The 21,485-nt window shown below is 44.5% G+C and overlaps 1 protein-coding gene across 1 annotated transcript; it reads left to right on the top strand.

Annotated features, from left to right (window-relative positions):
* The first annotated feature begins 88 nt into the window (after positions 1-88).
* invs (inversin) lies at positions 89-21,383 on the top strand. Its single transcript, XM_080471641.1, has 19 exons — positions 89-216; positions 956-1,061; positions 7,172-7,271; positions 7,677-7,843; positions 9,069-9,242; positions 9,782-9,949; positions 10,143-10,323; positions 10,600-10,709; positions 11,603-11,774; positions 12,716-12,871; positions 12,965-13,086; positions 14,139-14,246; positions 14,331-14,437; positions 14,515-14,724; positions 15,443-15,654; positions 15,814-16,369; positions 16,945-17,096; positions 20,634-20,720; positions 20,796-21,383. Exons 2-19 carry the CDS (start codon positions 1,059-1,061, stop codon positions 20,909-20,911), a joined length of 2,901 nt encoding a protein of 966 aa, XP_080327767.1. The 5' UTR covers positions 89-216; positions 956-1,058; the 3' UTR covers positions 20,912-21,383.
* Positions 21,384-21,485: the final 102 nt, after the last annotated feature.

Below are 21,485 nucleotides of genomic sequence, written 5' to 3'. Positions count from 1 at the left end.
CTTCCTTGTATGCAGTAGGGCTTTATGGGTAATGTAGTTTCTTGCGCCAACATTGGGTGCGCTTAAACGATGGGGGAAAACTACAACCATGGCGGTGGGCGTCTTTATTGTTGTAACGGGAGATGTAGTATTTTATCCCTCAGATTGTGGTGATTCAACGGGACGTCTTGGAAGAAAACTTTCAAAAGATTTTCTGGGAGACCAGTAAAGCAAACGGTAAATATAACACCGACTATGAGCAGCGACAAATAGCAGCTTTTAAAATGCTACCGCATTAAGACTGTGCTGACTAAATTTATTGTCACAACTTTGTTTCCTCTAACTTCTCTGCTGCGGTTATGAATAACAGATTTCTCTCTACACGGGATAGTTGCATCATTTTGCTTCAGTTTTTGTAATCGTATTTGCAACCTTTTACCCATCGACATGCCTCAAAAGGCAGTGTGCAATGTGTTTTTGTTAAAAGAAACTTGTTAAAGTAAAACAACAAAACTTCAATCAGATCCAAAATTTCCCCAAATCACTATACAAACAATCCACACGCAAAAAAACATTTGTTTGCTTACTTTTAGTTCATCAAACACCATCCCTAAAACTAAGAATGTATCTCTTTCACCCTGTAACTTCTCATTTATTACTGAGGAATTTGCTTGAGACATTGTGTACCAAGTATAAAACGCTTAAAAAAGTCACAAACAATACTTAAAAAAAAAGTGATTAAAATAATTTTCCTTCCACTTTTTCCCTGAGTAAAGGCATTAAAGCTTATTGAAAGATCATCAGCTCGTTTGGATCAGTTGGAAAGCAACTGAATTAAAGAAACAGACTCAACCTGTCAGATATCCTGCCCCCTCATCTATAATAAGTACAGGAGCTGTGATATGCTGGCAGTTATTTGTGTGAACAGGTGGGCTGGTCTCAGTGTGTGAGTGAGCATCTTTCTCTGCCCTGCCAGGAGCCGGGATCAGGGCAAGTAGGGGACCTGGACGTGCACTCACACCCGCCGAGGATGCACTGAACTGAGAAACATCTGCTAAAGTGTCCCCCCCAACGCAGATATGGTAAGAATCCAATACACAGGGAGCAGCTCATCAGGCTTACTTTGGTGTTTAAATTCCAGAAGTGGTCATTTTTCCACTACTATTTATATTCAATTGTTGTCCTGTTACGTGATTGTTACCTGAACCTCCAGTTTGTGATGCTCTCAAGAGGCAAGACTTTTGAGACTGAGAAACAAAGCTCACTGTGTATGTGGCAACAACCTAATTGTTAAGGAGATTAAGGTGGGATGTTGAATTGAATCCCAGCATTAATATTTAATGGGCTAAATCTGTCCATAGGGGGTTCACAGTGTGTGAGCAACTCACAGATGGAGTCAGGAAGATTTCTCTCTGGTGAAAAGAAGAAGGAGCAGGATGTACATTTGTTTATGAGAGCAGGTATTAATATGTAGTGATTTGTCTTTAAAATAACTCTTTTTAAATTTCCACTGTGTGTTTTCTTGAGTTATCATGGTAAACATTTTCCTGGTAGTTTTCTTTTTCAGGAATCACTTTTCATATTTATGTAAAAACTGAAAACAATTGTCAAGCACCTATCCTACAATAAAATGGAGCTCGAATAAACATATATGAAACACACACCCAAATGACAAAATGACACTCACACTTGTGTTGTTTACATCCAAACTGTTTGAACCGAATAGACTATGTTTATAAAATGTATTTCTATATCCGGTCTGGGTGTCACATCAAATGAAATAAAATTTTAAGCAAATGCTATAAATGTGTATATATATATCTGAAATGCATTCATCATCCATCGGTATCATTGACTTTAGGCACGTCACGGTTGCAGTCGGCCGCAGCGCAAGTTAAATGGAAGAAAATAAAATAGAGTCGATTTTCACAACGACACTGAAAACAAAAAAATGCAGAGTGACATGACAGGATTGATCCTTATGTCCGTTTCAGAGCATGTTTAGATTGTGGAAAGAGGCAAGGTGAAAATCCCACACATGCACAGGGAGAACAAGCAAACTCTACACAGAATTGAATTCAGGGCCATTTCTTGATTGGCTCATATTCCAAAATCTAAAGTTCTAAAATGAGACCAAAGAGGTCAAACGCTTTCCAAAGCTGTATGTATGTATTTAGTTATAATTACCATTGTTCACATTTTATTCACTCACCTGCTGAATTATGCAAAGGTGATGTAGTTTTTTGACTTTAGCGACTGCATCTATCCAGAGAGAATAACAGATGTTTTACAGGCTAAACATTTATTAAATGCGACATCTTGAACAATGAAAACATTTGAAAACTCCAGAAAATTTTTTCTTACTGGTTACTGCTTCAAAACACTTGATTTTAATCAATGTGTCATCATCAAGGTCTGTTCAAATCAAGCCACACCTTCCATTTTCTCCAAAATATGCAGGCTGGTGACCCTCATTTAACAGGATGCGACAATACTGAGTAAACTGGAGCTTGACTCATTCCTTTAAGGTTTCAGTGCTACACACGGCCTATATGAGTTTTATAGTTTTACAATATGTAAAGTACAGCATGTCTACTCCTCTCAGTTATATCTACATGAGGTGGTCTTGAATCATTAGAAATTTTGAAATATGTTTTTAGCTTTAATGTTGTGAAATCAGTCAGAGTTTGTTTGTTAATTGTAACGTAAAATGTAGTCTTGTAAAGCCTTCGTTTTCTGAGGGGCCTTTTTTTTTTTTTAACATATATATAATATATAGTCATAACACTACAGTGTAATGTGGTACACACCCACCCCACTCTCCCAGCACTGATTGCGTCTGCCCATCCTCTCTCCATTTTGCCCTGTTTTTCCCTTTTCTGTCAGCTCCATCTTTTTCCATTTCGCATTGCTCCCATTGATTTTTTTGTTTGTTTTTCCAGCTGATTATGTCCCTCTACTCTGATTCGCCGGTGGGCACGCTGCTCCCTGCACTTTAATTGGACATTTAATTAGATCACAGTTTTAGTCCAATTAGACTCAGAGATGTGGGTAAAATGGGATGGAGGGGAGAAGAGGAAAAAGTCCCCGAGCTGGTGTCTCTGTCTCCCTTCCCCCTCCTCGTCCTCGCCCCTCTCTTCACTCTTTTTCTTCATCTCCCTTTTTTGTCTGCCTCCCTGTCCCTCCCTCCTGAGGGTGGCTCATTAGTGATATAATGGGATGACACAAAACACACAGCTCCATTTACTCTGAGAATGTCTTCAGCAGTACATGAACTGCACAGACAAGGTGACAGCAACTCCAGTTGCTCATTGTTGTAGAAGTTGTGTGTTTGTTTTGTGTGGGGTTTTTTTTGGGTGGGGGGCTGTTTCTGTTCCTCCTTAAAGCCTTACAGAGGGTAAGTGTTTACAGTCCGCCAGTCAGAGCTGCATTGATCAGTACACACACACACACACACACACAAACACACACACATACACACACACACACACACACACACACACACACACACACACACACACACACACACACACACACACACACACACCACACATATTAATGACTTGCTGGGCCGAACCCTATCGACTCAGTGGAGTGCTCCAGTATGATATCACAACACCTAATGAGACTAAGATAAGCCTCATTACCAGCAGTGCTCGATTACATGCCAGTCAAATACGCGGCCATTCTGCACCAGTTTCAGATTCTCTCTGGTTCCACCGTATTCCTCTTTAGTTGTAGTCGCCCTTGCACAGAAGCCAGACTCTGAGCACAACAATGCTCCCCAGTGGGCTAAAACACATGGGCAAGTGTAAACACACGCAAACATACGCCGAGATGTATTCAGATATGCACACACCTAGGCTCAGGTGTGAGTCCTCGGAGGACACAAGCCAATCTCTTGAGTCCCGCAAGCAGTTGCACACTCCACCTTCATTTCTGACTCCTACCTCCCCTCCACCCTCAGGAGGAAGATAGATAACCCGCCTGTAATGTGTGTCTGCGCACACACACATATTATTCCCACACTTCATATCTGCATGTCTAATCTGCAGATATACATATATGTGCACGCACGTATAGGTGCTGTGTGAACGACAAGCGGCAGGCAGGGGTGTTTTAGCCACAGGCATCGCTACCTGACCCCTGTGGCTGTGAGATTGACAGCTGTGGTCCCGCCTAATTGCATTACTCTCCCAGGTGATTGGCTCACACCCTGGGGGCTCATTTGTCAGGATGCATTGTGGTAATGATGTAAATTAGCAGATCTATGTGTCACTCAGCCTTCTCCCCTCCCGCTGATTGGCCCCGCTGTGCCCCGGGGTTCGGCCCCCAGCTGAGGGAGACAGCTCATTGGTCCTTGGGGAAACAGGACGTCCCCCAGAAATAGGACTTTACAGATTGGGCATCCCTGAGGGTTGATATTATCCTTCCTTCTACGTCTTCACCTGTCAGTCAAAACCCAGGTGCCGATCCCTGCAGCTTCTATCTTCTATCTGAGACATAGATACCCTCACACACAGGGACATGATGCCTGTACGGACCCATGTTACTCACCAAGAAACCTGAACACACAGTCTAAACTGTTGAAAAAGTAGCATGTTTGTACGCGCGTGTGTGTGTGTGTGTGTGTGTGTGTGTGTGTGTGTGTGTGTGTGTGTGTGTGTGTGTGTGTGTGTGTGTGTGTGTGTGTGTGTGTGTGTGTGTGTGTGTGTGTGTGTGCTTGTTGGGAGAATTGAAATAAAGGCCACAGGCTCAGGCTCTGTTCCCCACTGCTTACCCAGCATGCCTTAGCTGTGGCCCCTATCAAAAGCAGACACCTTCAGACAGCTCGAGAACCATGCAGACAGACACACTGTGCACAAACACACACTCTGACTCCCCGGCTTCTTCGCCTGTTTGTCTCAATAGCATCTATTGAAGTGTGGGTTATACTACGTGTGTGTGCGTCAGAATTCAGCAGTATTTAAGTGTGCAGCTCTCCCGTAGTGCTGCTGAAAGGTTTCGTGGGAGTGTCTAGATTCTTTGTTAAAATCGCTGCAGTTATATGAGGCCGAATATGAATAAAGACTAAATAATGTCAGCATCAGCATGAATCAATACTCATACAGATGCACAATCACTTGGTCTGGACCTCAGCCTTTGATCAATAGTTTACTCTGAGTTATTGTCTTCATATTAACAAGTGGAGTGCTCCCCGAGGAACTGGTATGAATGGGTAAATGAGACCACTCCAAACCTCTCAACGGGACCTTGTGTTGTTTTTGCCCCCTCCTTTGTTTGACAGTAGACACTGCATTGCAAAAGCCTTTTTAGCCAAATTTGGATGCACTGTAGGTGTTTCCAAAACACTCAGGTCCTCATGAAACTCTAATTGCCTGCTCATGGTGATATGAATGTCCCTCACATAGATTTGGATATTGACTCTTGTCCCTCATGTCAATGTTTGGCCAAATTATAACTTTCTTTTCTTGCATCTAAGATTACTCTGATCAATTCATACTTTTTATGGTAGCAGCTGGAGGCTTTTAGATTGACGTGGAAATGCAAGAAAAGGTTCAAAATAAAACGCCTGAAGTAAACAAAAGTTTGGAAAAAAAAGCTCATGACTGAACAGAGGCACAATGAATGTCAGATTGTCCCATTTGGAAACATGACATGATTCAGCGACGGCATCTCTGCTATTTCTGCATGTGTTAAATATTAGTATTCACAGACTGCATGTGTGTATGTGCATTTTCATGTGCGCTGCTGACTGCGTAATCATTGTGAATTAAAGTTGTTTAGAGAAGTTTGTGGTTGATTTTGGTAAAGCCCCTGTAAAAACTCTCTCTCACGGAAAATCACTTCCCATGACGTGGCACATGTGCCAAACACGCACACACCAACGCACTCAGACACACCTCTTTAGGTGCCGCACACCCCCCCTTCTTTGCACATGCATAAACTTACTTTGCAGTAAATGTGGTAACTAACCTGTGTTAAGTATCTGCCCCTATTTGGCAGAGCGTGAGAAAGCAGCGAGCATGATGGGTAATTGCCGCGCTGCACGCAGTGTCGACAGGAGCACTCTTTATGAGGTGACCAGAGGGAGGAAGAAGAGGATGGAGGACACAAGCACGCTCCCTCCTTCCTTTCGATCCCGCTCAATAGTTTTAAACTTTTTCAGAATGACAATGAAGTATTCAAACGGCTGATACGTGTTCATGATTTCTCTTCCGCCGTGTTTTTGTAAAATAACGTCTTTATGCAATAATGTTCAGCCGCGACCGGATCGCTTCTTGCCACCGCTGATGAAAACATCTTGGAGGAATCTCTTGATTGTGGCATGAGTTTCTGCCTCCAGCATTTGTGTGTTTAGGGGCAATAATTGATTTCTGTGTTGTGCGCCGCAGGGCTTGTCCCACATCTCCAAGCCCAACACACATATGCGTGCACACACACAACCACAGCAAGGCATGCTGCAGTTTTAATGACACATGAATAAGACATGAAGAGAGACCCCCCTCTTACACGCTCACACAGGGTCTCCCCCTCCCCAGCTGCTTCCTGTCTGCAGATTACCCAGCTTTCACTGGGCTCTGGTTAAGTGGGGCCAGGAAGAGATTTAACCCCCTCAGCAGGAGCAGAAACAAGCAATACATACACAAGCACATACACACCAGTGTGCACACACTCCCCACAGTCAGCATATATTAGCTCCGTTATTATGTTATCGGAAAGTATGTGTTTTATTGTGTGATTGACTGCTAACAGAGCTTCAGCATTTTAACAATTTGCCTCAAATTGGATGCATGTTTACGTTTGAAAGTATAATTTTATGCCTTTCTGTGGTTCTGATCTGTTTGCTTAGGCAGCAGGAAAAAAAGCACGCCAATAGCTTGAGCCTTGTGGCAGAAATATAGTCAAGTTAAATTGTTTGGCACAATCAAAATCCATGGAATCGGCAGTTGGTTACCATTTCTTTTATGGTTTTGTGATTCTCCTGTTCATTTTGCACATATGTTAAAATTTAAATAATCTGGTGCTTAGCATGGCCTACTCCATCCAGTAGCAAGATGAGTTTGAAATCATGAAAATGAAAGGAAACTGGATCCACACAGCTTAATGTCATTGCATGAAACATTGATAAGTGAGCAGAGTGTGTGTTGCTGCAGGCTGAGCCGTGACCTTCCATCTGTTTTTATTCCAGGCCTCGGTGACGTCCAGTGCAGGACCGGCCTCTCTGAGCTCCCAGGTGCATGCGGCGGCTGTCAATGGTGACCGCAGCGCTCTGCTCAAACTCATCGCAGGTAAGCAGCATTCAAGCAGCCAGTCAGTGTGTTAAATAGTCCACAGATTGTATACGCTCCAACATATCACTTCATCGATTTCTATAAGAAATCTTTACTGCAGTAACGTCAATCCGCAGTCCGAGGGGAGGGGTCAGCTGTTGCAAAAGTTTTTTTTTTAATACTTCACTATTATTTTGCCATTCCATTAAGTTGACGCCATGATCCTTCTGCTGATGGAGACTTCTGCAAAGGGCTAAAGTGATTGTAAGGTTTACTTGTGTTATATGAAATAGATATCCAGAAAAAGTACAGTACTCTCGTGTCAGATCAAACAAATGTTGACACAAATGCTGATTTCTATTATAGGTTACCTTGTGATTTAGGTGCATTTATGGACGTATGTGCATGTATCTGTGTGTGCAGCGGAGCCCTCGCTGAGAGATCGTGAGGACCAGTTTGGCCGAACCCCTCTGATGTACTGTGTGCTGGCCGACCGCCTGGACTGTGCAGAGATTCTGCTGAAGACCGGTGCCTCGGTCAACAAACCCGACCACAGCCAGAGAACGGCACTGCACCTCGCTGCTCAGAAGGTTCACACATACACACACTGGAACACATGCACAACAACGTGGCGAAAGTCAATCTTTTTTTTTTCTTCTATTCTTTAAATGAAATTAGAATATAATCATTTATTACATACAATAATCTTTTCTCTTTGAGGTTAACCAGCAGATACATTTTTGACAGTCCTTAAGCTTTAGTGGCAGTCTAGTGCCCTCTAGTGGCTTGAGTGTAGTTATAGCTTTCTGGCTTGTAGAAGCTTTTATCAGCTGATTTTTTAATTTTTAATTTTTTTCAATCCTTATGCACGAGCTTTGTAGTCATTCATTTCAAATACACGCATGTCCTCCTTATGTCCTCTTTCACTTCAGTCTAGACTTGCAGACATTCAGAAGAATATCTCAACAGCGCTGTTGCGAGAGAGTCGGGAGGAGGCGCGGCGGGGGTTAATATTACATCTTTACATGTTATTTATTTATTGAAGGTTTCACTTAATGGCAGTGTACTGATATGGGATATTCATATCACTGACGGAGGGAGTTGCGGTAATAGTTTATTGGGATCCGTCTCACAGATGGGGAGCATTTGTGTGTGTGTTGGGAGGTGCTAGTGATGAGAAGCCTTGTCTCTTTGACACCTGATCAATAAGTGGCTGAGACAGCGAAAGAGGCCAGGGATTACTGATCTAATTGGACTGAGAATAGAGAGGACAGGTACACGCACACGCACACACGCTAACACACATTCTCCCCCACAGTCTAGATGCATGCTCACACACAAGATAGATCTGTCAGACGGTGGCTTTGTGGCCACAGAAAGGCAAATATACAAAACACACTCACACGTGTACGCTGTCATGTCTTTGTGGACACACACACACGCTGCCGACATGTCGCCACTGCTGCAGAAAACATCGCCCAGTGGCCTGGTGGTGTGAGACCCAAACTGAGGCAGGTGATAATGATGATGATAATGATGATCTGAAGGGAATGACAGGAAGAGACTGGCTGCTCTGTCAGACCACCGAGACGCTTTTTACTGTTTAACAGCTCATCACAGGCACTGAGGAGGGAGGCAGGAGGAGGGAACGAAGATGGATGACCTGCGGATTGAACCAGACGCCGCTAAAAGCCTGGGGAGTCTGTGTGTGGGAGTGTGTGTGACATCGCTGCTGGTTCATGACTAATGTTGAAGAGAATTGATGATTTCTGAGCTCCTTATCAGCACAGTTTGTCCTGTGTATTTGTGTTGCAGGGGAATGTGCGTTTCCTGAAGCTGCTGCTGTCCAGGCGCGCAAACTGGCTGCAGAAAGACTTGGAAGAAATGACCCCACTTCACCTGGCCACCAGACACCCCTCCCCTAAAGCCCTCGCCCTGCTCCTCAAATACATTGGACCAGGAGAGGTTGACACACAAGACAAGAACAAGGTAAACACACATACTCACATTAAAGTCATTTTCACATCTTTATAATCTCTAATCAGTCCGAAAGGATGTCTGACCAGTAATTTGCACAGAGACAACTGAGTCAAGATGGTTTGTAAGAAGCAGTAGGAATTTAAAACACGGAGACTCACTTCCACAACACTTCATAGTTCAACAATCTTTTTCTTTGTCCCGAGCTCTGCAGATACAACCACAAACACACAATCCCCTCTCTCTGTTGGAGCTGATGTCTATCTGACATCAGTAGTTAGTTTTGTAATAATCCAATATGCATCATCGTGTCAGATGACAGTGGCCCCAGCAAAACCCAGAATAGCTCAGTGGCCGTCATGGAGGCCGTATCTGAGTTAAAATCTACACCAGTCTGCTGGTGCATCTTCAATATGAGCTTTGTACGGCACATTCCCTCATATTCCCCTACCGAGTTATTGTGAAATGAAAACCTCAAACTTTTCACTACTTTTTTTCAAGCTTCATTCATTGATTTATGTCTGTGTTTTGTTTTTGTTTTTTTAAATCAGCAAACTGCTCTCCATTGGTCAGCGTTTTATAACCGACCGGAGCACGTACGCCTCCTCATCAAGCACGACTCCAACATCGGCATCCCAGACAGTGAGGGCAAGATCCCGCTGCACTGGGCCGCTCACAGTCAGGAGCCCAGCGCCACACAGACGGTCCGCTGCATCCTGGTACCTGCCACAGCACAAATAACACTCAAACCCACAGCTACTATTGTTGTCATAATCTCACAATCTCACCCCCGTCTGTGTGTGTGTGTGTGTGTGTGTGTGTGTGTGTGTGTGTGTGTGTGTGTGTGTGTGTGTGTGTGTGTGTGTGTGTGTGTGTGTGTGTGTGTGTGTGTGTGTGTGTGTGTGTGTGAAGGAAGCAGCTCCCACAGAGTCACTGTTGAACTGGCAGGACTACGAGGGTCGCACACCCCTGCACTTTGCCGTCGCCGACGGTAACGAGGCGGTAGTGGAGGTGTTGACATCTTATGAGGGTTGTAATGTCACGGCGTACGATAACCTCTTCAGGACGCCGCTGCACTGGGCAGCTCTGCTGGGTGAGTGCAGACAAAGTGGAGGTGATTCACTGCACGGGGTTCAGCCTGTTTTAAAATAACAGGCCCGTCTTCGAAACAATCCATTTTCATTCATCAGCCTCTTGGAGTAAATCCTACTGGTTGTGGCGATCCCCAAGCTTTTCCTCATCCTGATTAGTAACAGATGTTTGTTTGTTTGTTTTTTACACTGTTTATTAACTGTGAGAAATGTGACGGTGTGTTTGATGAATTTTCCGAGCTCTGCACATCTTTGTCTCCCTCCCATTTATTGTTCAGGCCACGCCAAAATTGTCCACCTGCTGTTAGAAAGAAACACGTCAGGCACGATACCCTCAGACAGCCAAGGAGCGACGCCGCTTCACTATGGAGCTCAGAGCAACAACGCTGTGAGTCAAACACACTCAGAAAGGCCCAAATTGATGCGTCAGTGTCATGGTACTTTGTCCAAAATACAAAAGCTGCCTCCTCCTCGTGGTTCTGCGGCTGAGTGAAAATGTCAAAGCACCTTGAACTGTTCAGGATCTGAATCCGCAACAAAAGAGATTTTTAAAAAGAAGGTCATTGCCAGTTGATGGTGAAATTAAAAGTTTGAGTATATACGCTTGTCATAATTGTATTTGGAATGTTTTCCAGTGTGACATGCTTTGGTAGGGACTATTATGGGTATAATGTATTTGATCCATATTTTCTATTACTGTTAACACATCAATGTTGGCATACATATTCACTCTGAGTAATTGATTAAAATAATATTGATAAGTAAAGGGTCATTCTGACCGTGAGAAACTCATGACAATCTCTTTTCCTGAATTTTTCACACATTGACGCCCATCCTAGTGGCTTCATGTTTGACTTATTGTTGTTAATGGAGTATATCAGGACAGCCTGGACTTAAATGTTTTGGTTACATTCCAAAACAGGTCCTTCTCTATATATACTCCAAGAGACTATATTTTAATGTCAATGCCATCTGTAAAATCAATGATTGGCAAAGGCATCTGTCCATGTATTTCCTGTTTAAAAGCACTTGTCACCTCACCAAATCAAAACATATACTTTTTTTTATTGGAAATTTGTGAGTGTGGCCTTACGTTGCCTCGTCATATTATCTATACAATTCCTTCCTTTTGAAGATAATTGTGGGTTGTTGTTTTTTTTTTTTTTAAACGATGACATACAAATGCATATTTGTTTGTCTATACGTCCATGATCTAAACCAAGTCTAAACTCTTTCTCACAATTAATTAAAGGATAATGATCTGCCTTTCTGTGTGTGAAGGAGACCGTCGGGGTGTTTCTGTCCCATCCCTCAGTAAAGGATGAATCTGACCTGGAGGGGCGAACCGCCTTCATGTGGGCTGCTGGGAAAGGCAGTGACGACGTTATCCGCACCATGCTCTCCCTCAACCCTCACATCGACATCAACATGGCAGACAAGTACGGCGGCACTGGTGAGCTTTGAACTCTGAAGCCATATGCTTTTGTTCATCCCTGATAGTGGTTGTGTCGCCCAGTGTTTGGCTCCGCTCTAACGTTTTGTTCTTAGAGGCAGTCTGGCGGTAGGCGAGATATTGCTCTAGTAAATAAAAAGGTTGGTAGCCATTACTGTAAGCAGACTAACACCCGAACTAGACTCTTTGCTTGTTCCATAGCATGGCTCGATCTCTGTTTTTGGATTTGGGTTGTTGATGACATCACAGGGAATTCCCCCTGAGGTGCGCAGTGGATAAGGGAGACAAGGAGCTGATACTGTCAGCAAAATTAGTGATGGCATAATGAACAGACTTTGCTATTGCCAGTGTGGGTCTTGCATGCAAGCACACACACACACACACACACACACACACATGCAACTTCACCTCCGCAATCGGACCCCCGGGGCTGTTTGGACATATAATCTCCATGGCCCCCTCTGCTCAACCATGCGGTCGTTGTTTATGCATGGATAACATGCAACGGTTGAGTCATTCTAATGAGACAGTGTGAAGGGCAGTGGAACTGACTGGTGCCCCGATCACTTCCATGCACTGTCTGGGGACTGGACCGAGGGGAAGGAAGGAGGTGTCCTCCACATGGATTAAGTGCAGCGCTCCTCATTAAATTTCACTGTCTGTTTAACCATCCATTGACCAGGATTTTGCCACAATCCAGAAAGGAGCCAAGGGGATGAAGGAACAAAGAAGGGTCAGACAACGGAGGAGCAATTGCCTCGAGGGTGTTTATTGTCCAGTCAGATTCAAGAATTGGATCTTTATGTTTTGCCTGTGTGTGTGTGTGTGTGTGTGTGTGTGTGTGTGTGTGTGTGTGTGTGTGTGTGTGTGTGTGTGTGTGTGTGTGTGTGTGTGTGTGTGTGTGTGTGTGTGTGTGTGTGTGTGTGTGTGTGTTTCGACAGCACTGCATGCGGCCTCCCTGTCAGGCCACGTGAGCACCGTGAAGCTGCTGCTGGAGAAGGGAGCGATGGTCGACTCTCTGGACGTTATGAAACACACGCCACTGTTTCGCGCCTGCGAGATGGGATACAGAGATGTCATACTCACACTCATCAAGGGTGCCAGTGCCGGCAGTAATAACACAATTCTCAGATTTTTAGGTCCGATAATGTTTTGGGAAAAATAATTCTTTCTGGTTGTTTGCGTGAAAGGCTCAGCCCGCGTGGACCTGGTCGATGTGGATGGTCACACTGCTCTACACTGGGCGGCTCTCGGAGGGAATGCTGAGGTCTGCCAGATACTGATGGAGAGTGGGATTAGTCCCAACGTGCAGGTATACAATAACAATCTACACAGCGGTAAAATTCAGATTGTGGTTGCCTGGTCAGAGCACACTCGGTCATGGGTTCAAATTCCTGCTGTGAATATTAGATTGTCCGGCTTGTGTCCTGAGGCAAGGGGGCACACTGGTGAAGTGTTGCTTTGGATAAAAGCATCTGCTAAATGACATTAGAGAAAACATAATTCATTTATTACACACAGCCGGGTTTTGTCTAGTGGCTTATCATTTACTTCATGTTTCTTTTTCATTAAGCATGTGACTGCAGCTATTCACCCACAAATCCTAAGCAACGCATTTAAGGCAATAACATTTGACCAAAGCTAATAACAAACAATACTGCAGGAGCACATCATAACCAATCAGCTTTAATTTCCCAACACACTTCAGTCTTAAATTTTACTAAATTGATTTTTTTTTTTTACATCTGAACTGCTCTCATGGGATGCTTCCTCATTTGTACATTTGAATTCAACAGCTTAATTTAAAAAGTAAAAACTACAAATGTTTTTCTGTATAATGTGAGAGGTATTTAAAGCTGTTGGCAAGGCTACAAATTTGAGTGCTTCTTTCCTAACACACCGAGCAAAGACTGTGAGTTTGTCTGCAGTAATTCAGGAAAAACATAGGTACTTAAATTACAGTCGGAATCAAATAAACATATCCTTTGTGAACGGTAACCAACACAATTTGTGGTTTACCATCTACCTTGTTGGCAAAACCAGCAAAATTCCCCGCCTTGTTAGACTGCCATCCTTGGTTTTGATCTCGCTGTAGCAGAGAAAGTGCAGCAGCAGAGTGGAGGTCGAGTCGGCATGATTCATCGATCTCTTGTCTGACTGAGGTTTCTGCAAGTTAGAATCTATGGCCTCAACAATGTCTCTGAAATAGCAGCAGGCCGACTGTGCTGTGTATAGATAAGTTATATTTAATTGACGAAAGCGCCCATTCGCTTTGCTTGAACAAAAATCCCCCACCGCGAGTAAGTATATAATCGGGATCAGCTGCAAAGTTTCTTGAGCTACAGTCTACAACTTTTGGAACAGGATCAGGCTGGACGGACTCCCCTGCAGTGTGCTGCTTACGGCGGCTACATCACCTGCATGGCGGTGCTGATGGAGAACGACGCCGACCCAAACATACAGGACAAGGAGGTGAGTGGTGGCTTACATCTGCGAGACGCTCAGACTTCCACACAAAAGTAACGTTAAAAGTAGAACAGTGTTTTTGTTGCTAAGGGGCGGACCGCTCTCCACTGGTCGTGTAACAACGGCTACCTGGACGCAGTGAAACTGCTGCTGGGCTACAACGCCTTCCCCAACCAAATGGAGCACACTGAGGAGAGGTGAGGATGTAGACGGCAGCAGACGTAAGGACACAAATTGGAATACCAACGTTTGAGTGACGTGTTGTTTTGTGCAGATACACTCCTCTGGACTACGCTCTGCTGGGGGGACACAGTGAGGTGACACAGTTCATGCTGGAGCACGGAGCTCTGTCCATTGCGGCCATCCAGGACATCGCTGCGGCCTCCATCCAAGCAATCTACAAGGGTTACACCGTCCGCAAGGCATTCAAGGAGAGGAAACAGCTCCTAATGCGACACGAGCAACTGCGCAAGGATGCAGCCAAGTGAGAGATGAGAAAATAGACACACATATTTAGACACCAAGGATGAAGAAGCTGCCTTCATCGTGCACTGCATGTTTGTACGTTTTTTCTTTTTCCACATATGTAATTTAGCTTTGCTCATTATGCAGTCACCATTTGTGTTCATGTCTCATTAACGCCCCTCTGAGTTCCACAAAGTATTTATTCGCACAACCACATGCTTTACATCAATCTCTTATTCTTGCTTCAATCTTCATTAGCTGTCTCTGTCTTGCTTTTCTCACCCAGATAAGAACAGTCACACTCAATCCGTATCTATCTTTTTTTCTGTCATCCCAGCACACACATACGTCTTCCCTCTGTCTTGCTTTTGTCTCCTTCCTCCGTTGTCATTTGCTTACCAGTTTCACCTCACACAATGCTTTATTTGACAGGTAAATTTGTTAAAGAGGGTACACCAACGCCACAATCTTTCATTAAAAGTCTTAGTCTTTTATATGATGTTTCACTTACGAAGTCAGGTAAGTATAGTGAAATTAAGTGAATAAAGTTACAGGAAACAATGAAAGATAGTCCCATAATTCTTGATTAGATCACGATGTATGTAAAGACATAAATTTTTCACCCAGTATTTATATAGATCACGCTTTCCTATTTCAGTCGTAACTTTGGATGTTTCTGTGGTTTACTGCACATGCAGTCGTATGCCGCTTTAGCGCTCACTTTTCTTTATGCTCAGGAAACGAGAAGAAGAACAGCGGAGGAGAGAAGCCGTGCAGAGAGTGTCAGCGCCCGATGCCGAGAGACGGAAAGTTTCACAGACGAGAGTGGAGCCAGAAAAGCTCTCCTTTGAGAGCATTGTAGGGAACTTATCCATTAATGATGCGCCGGTGGAAACTCAGAAATCATCCAAAACGGAACGCTCAAAGAGCAAAGAAGAAAGACACAAAGGTACTAAAGCGCAAAAATGTTTGAGGTCGTTTGTACCGGTGCAGAAATGTCATCTCCCTGCATGAAAGTCCCAACGAGGCAGTAAAACTGATGATTTGCATGACGTGTGGTATATTCTCACGTGAGGTAATTGAGCGCCTTTTAACTTTATCCCATCAGCCCACAAAAGCAGGTCCTCGCGAAGAAGTAAAGTGTCTGAACCGCAGGAGGCCCCTGAAGCTTTGAGCCACGGTCGTGAGAGCGACGACGCTGCACCTGGTGCTCCTCAGACCACCAGGTTGGAGGAACTTCTGTCTCCTGCCAGCTGCAGACAACCGCCCAGCCTGAAACCCGCGTCCCCCTCCATGCACAGAATCATGGTCAAGCCGCCCTCAAGCGCGTGCGCAACCTCTACCCCTGTCCCCACCGCGGTCCAAAGCGAGGCCAGGACGAGCGAGTGCGTCCCACGAAAGAACGCAGACAATCGCATCGCCAAGACCGATTCCCACGCCTCTCCGAAAAAGCACAGAAAACACAAGGAGCAGAATTCACAGAGGGACAAAGCTCCCGTCGCCCCATTGGGAAGTAGATCGTCTTTAGATCCCAAAAGCCCTCCGAGAAAGACTCGCTCCGCTTCGCGCGCGTCCGTGCCAGCACGCACGCACAGGGAGCACAACAAAGAGCAGCGCAGGAGGAGGAACGAGGCCGCACGCATCATCCAGCAGGCCTGGAAAAGGTGGGTGGAGAGCTTTGCTCGGCGCGTTTGCACCTGGAGAGGCGTTCAGGAGCCGAGGCTTCTTTGACAAAAGAGAAACCTGAAATGTGCCATGTGGTGCCCACATGAGCCCTCACCCACATACATGCCAAAGGGTTCTCATCTCTCCTGCACCCCCCCCCCCCCCAGTTTGGTCTGGTTGCCATCAACACTGGAGCGAGGGGAGGAGGGGCGTGGGAGAGGAGTGAGACAAGGAGACGGGGGACAGCAAGGCTATAATCTAAAACTTTCATACAACTTTAACAAGAGGCTAAAAGTTCAATCGGGCTGCTTTAATAGCTACCAGCAGCTTCTCTCCGCCTTCTGCTCTCTTTTACATACCCTACGTTTCTCTAAGAGGCTGCCAATCCACAGCAGGAGGTCCTCTGGTTCCCCTCAGTTTCACAATTAAATTGTGTATATGCGGCCTATTAACCGCCTTGAATAAACTTGTTTATTTTGTTTACGCTTAGTGGGCATTAGTGCGAGGACTCGCCAGCTTTCGGCGCTTTGAACCCCGTCTCAGATGCCTAATTGAACGGCGTGCGTCTCTGCAGGTTCTGTGCACGCAGGCGGGGAGAGGTACACGCCCGCCAAGAGGTTGAGTCAGGTGAGTCCAACTACGCCCAGAACGCGAGGAAGACGGACATCAGACCTCAACTGGCTAAACCTGCACAGAGTAAGACGTCTGTGCTACAAAGCATCTATGGTAAGGTGTCCATGCTGCCTCCTTTTTTTTTAAATTTACTTTATTTTTTATATTGAGTGTTTTGTTGTTAACGCTTTGGAAGATTGTAAACTCCTTAAATTACTAATATAAAACATGTTATGATTCGAGGCGATGAGGAAAGCTAAAATAATGGGTTTTCTGTTTCCAAACTTAGTATTTGAATGTTTTTAGGTGCTGAAATGCTGAACATGTACGAGCTGCTGACCTGTGAAGTCTGCAACAGGAAGCTCATTGTGTGAGCTCTCAGGGAATGACAGTAACCATCAATCTGATGGCGATCCAACAGTGAATTACTTATTACTTACTTGACAGTAGTAGGACGACTGGAAATTAATGATTAAAGTTGGGCAATGACGCAAACTGAAGTGCTTTGCTCAAATCAGGAACCCTTCCAGCTCATAGTTGGCGCTTTATATCTCGGAGCCAGAGACGTCCCGTAACTCCTTGTGTTTACACGACATTCAAAACAACACAACAATACATCTGCTAATAATACGAGGAAACGACAGCAATTCTCAACTCGCTGCCATTGTTCTTCGTAATGACTGCGCAGTCAGACACGTTCTGGAAACGTGTGGTATTGATTGAGGGAATCTTGACATCATATCCGACCCCAATTATTTCAATCAATGATGGTGAACCTCTGGAGTGAAGGAGGTGCTGTGACTTTTGACAGACTCGTGACAAAAGGTGCAGACTGCCTTGAAGTGTTTTCTACCTTCATTTAAAAAAAAAAAATTCTTTTTAAAAAAACAGCCCAGAAAAAGTGCTGGTTATCAGTCATATTTCAGCATAGAGTCTTGCGAGTTAAATAAATAAACACACGCTAACCACTAATGTGTTTGGTCCATTAATGCCAGCCGCCCTTCACTTGAAGTGCAGCGCTCCAAAGAGTGAAAAAATAATGGAACAAACAACCAATGTAGATGCAGATGAAACTAAACTAAATCAAAAAGATGTACTCAACTGGAGATATTATTTGGAAAACATCCTTGGACCCATTTTTTATTTTATTTTTTTTCCCCCACTCATTTTATTCAGGCCATTATCCTGTCCCAGCTGTTATTAACACAAATACAATCAAACACACAACTAAGGACAATTTATCCAAACTTACAGACTTGTTAGTTCTCCTAAGAGGAAACAATGCACAGGAATATCATGAAAACTCAAGATAGAAATACTCATGTTCATGCCCCTCCACTTCATAGTCTACCACTCACACCAGGGGAAGGGTGCTGCTGCAGGGGGGCAGATCATGTCCTTGCTCAAGGCCTTGCTGTGGTGGCGGTGATGAGGATTAGAAACAGTGGCTTTTATTTCCCCTCCTGAAAGCTCTCGTCACTTTAGGGACCGGAATTCGGCGAACTTCCAGTCACAAGTCTGCCTCTATAACAATTAGGCCTCCACTTCTCTTAAACCAATCAAAGGACTTTATACTCTCTTCAATATTTTATCAGTGCGTTTTTGTAGTGAGCTACATGCGACTTTCAGATCATTCTGGTGTGTCTCATATGCGCCCTCACATATGAACTTGAACACATACCTCCATTGTCGAACCAGAGGCGCTGTCGGCACCGATAACGGAGATGGAAGAAGCTGGAAATCGTGATCATTGTTTAACCGCACTCAGCACGCCGTGTGCGAGCAGTTGTGGTGACGGGAACCCGCGTAAATGTCTGGGTGACGCTTCTATCCACATACCTGGGCAGTATCAGGCTGGTCTCACACGTGGAGCCTGCGCTAGGTTTCGCTCCGCAGACAGGACTGACCTTCATAACACATCACCAGGTGATGATGGGAGGACGGGCAGAAACCGCGCCGCGCCAAAACATACAAGCACACATGCCCTCGCCAGTTATTGAGGGAGGGGAGGTGGGGGGGGGGGGTGGCAGATAGACTCTGCGGTCCAACCCAACCTTCGGACGTGGTCCCCCCCTCCTCCTCCTCACCTCCTCTCGCTCCCTCTTTCTCTGCTTCTCCCTATCTGACAGTCCTGGCACTGTGAAAAGTTCAGAGCTGTCAGGGGGAATGTCAGACGACTGCGTAAAGCTATCTGCTACACACACACACACACACACACACACACACACACACACACACACACACACACACACACACACACACACACACACACACACACACACACACACACACAAAGCCCCCCCCCCACCTACACGATACCCCACACACACACACATGCGTAAGACTTATATTCTCGCTCTCTCGTCATTCATTTCTAAGACATAGACAGACATTTGATTACAACTGTAGGCTGGGTTTTTGGCCTCACTTAATTATCATAAACACTTTTTATAATTGCCCGTGCAACTGTGTTATTACCCATATGGACAGGCGCACACACTTGTGCAAAAGTGACTTGTTCACTCAGGTAAAACTATTTTGTCCTCAAAGTTTAAACATTTAAATTCCCTGGTTCAAGCCCTTTCAATTGTGGAGTTTGCATGTTCTTTTCTGGGTTTCCCCAGAGGTGTGCCAGCTTCTTCCCACAGTCCAAAAACATGCATTTGAAGTGTTAGTGACTCGAAATTGCCTGTATGTTTGTGATGAAATAGTTATCTATCCAGAGTTTACCCTGCCTGTGCTGAGGCCCCTGTCACTTTTAAGTTTTAATCTGTATGGAAGATGGATACATAAATTAAAAATAAATAAATAAATAAACTGGATCACTAACTTTATGTTGAACTCTGTCGCAGAGGGAAGGACAGAGACTGCAGCTGTGTGGTGAAGAATGCACATATCATTCTCCAAAAATGTCATAAAGAAGCATACGTGTCTGTCAACATTAAAACGTTCTAATATTTGTGGTAAACACCGTTTTCATCTGGAGCGGTTTCAGTATTTTTGAATTTGAAGAGTAACAGGGTGGTTATTCAGTGTTAGGCAAACCGCTGATCACACTGCTGGAATACCGCTGATAAGAATCATTTGTTTTTGCATCACAGATTTTTTTTAATAAACACATTAAGTACAAAGAAGTGCTTTGAGGACGTTAACAGGAGCTTGATTTAAAACAACATAAATTCTGTCACTGCTTGTGTAAACATCTGTGTGACGCGATCAGCCTCTTTTATTGCCCGAAACTACGTTTGTCTCCGCTCTGGAACATTTTTAATTACAGATAGGAATTTCTTCAGTAAACCACCTGGTTTTTCTTGAATACATTACAAATGATAATGAATTAATTTCTTCTAAAAAAGTATTAGACAAGGCCCCAGCGAGATTTGAACTCGCGACCCCTGGTTTACAAGACCAGTGCTCTAACCACTGAGCTATAGGGCCTGTGATAACCAGATCAACAAACATCATGTTATAATCTTAGTAATGTTTTATTTGTACAGTCAACCTCGGGTGTGGATCCTGACTAGATGAACCAGTTAAAGGAGCGGCCTGATCTTTGTTTGCTTCAGAAATCATTTTCATTATGCTGCTAAAAGTCTTGGTCACAAGACTGACTGAATTGACTTTCTAAATCTTTTCTTCACTGTCCTGCAGGCAGCTCCGTGGCCCGGCGAGGGCGTTTGTTTCGGGGCTCTCAGTCTCAGCTGCTCTCCGACGTCCCTCTACACACACAGAGCCAGCGTAAGTTCACGTGCACAAATGAACACGCCATTTCCATTGAGTGGACGTTTTTAAGCTTCAACGCTTTCATTTCAGTGAGCGGCATAGACTGTGTGCACCTGCCCGACGCTGTGAACCAAGCCAGGCAGTACTCGTACCACCTGAGACCACAGAGCGCTGGACAGGGGACGAGAGGCCGGGGAAAACATTGAACACACACCGACACACACCTCATGTTCTTTGATGTTTTCTCAGCTCGCTGGCAAGTCTTACCTCTATAGAATTACTCTACGCATTGTTCCCTCGATGTGCTAAGCTTTCTAAAATTAAGCCATATGACATCAGAGCCATGACCTCACAGGGTGGGGTTAAGTCGACAGAAATGGTGTGTGTAAAAAGATAACCTTTCATCCATTGTGGAGGGATCACATACACACTCCGTCTCCCTCGTTCACCATAGCGCTCGCACACACACTGAGATAACCTTTCCTCCCGTTGTGGAGAATGAAGCAGTCTATCAACAGCCGGTCATACAAATAGCCCACCTGCAGCCACCGACACACACACACACACACACACACACACACACACACACACACACACACACACACACACACACGCACGCACACACACACAAAATCTGGTCTTTAAGTTCTGTCCCTCTCAACAGACATGTATTTTTGAATTCTGCTTTTTTTTTTGTAACTTTTATTTGTACATGAATAATTTTTACGGTGTTATTTCTCAAAATATATATCTTTTTTGTCTATAATAATGTATGATATA

The sequence above is a fragment of the Lipophrys pholis genome (genome assembly GCF_963383615.2).
Source record: "Lipophrys pholis genome assembly, chromosome: 9".
NCBI classification, from domain to species: domain Eukaryota; kingdom Metazoa; phylum Chordata; class Actinopteri; order Blenniiformes; family Blenniidae; genus Lipophrys; species Lipophrys pholis.
This window is presented reverse-complemented; position numbering and strand designations above follow the sequence as displayed.

Excerpts from the sequence above, each read along its gene's own strand:
- invs (XM_080471641.1), top strand. Across the intron at positions 14,725-15,442 it reads CTGCGCAAGGATGCAGCCAA|GAAACGAGAAGAAGAACAGC; the intron begins GTGAGAGATGAG and ends CTTTATGCTCAG. Across the intron at positions 20,721-20,795 it reads TCTACACACACAGAGCCAGC|TGAGCGGCATAGACTGTGTG; the intron begins GTAAGTTCACGT and ends CTTTCATTTCAG.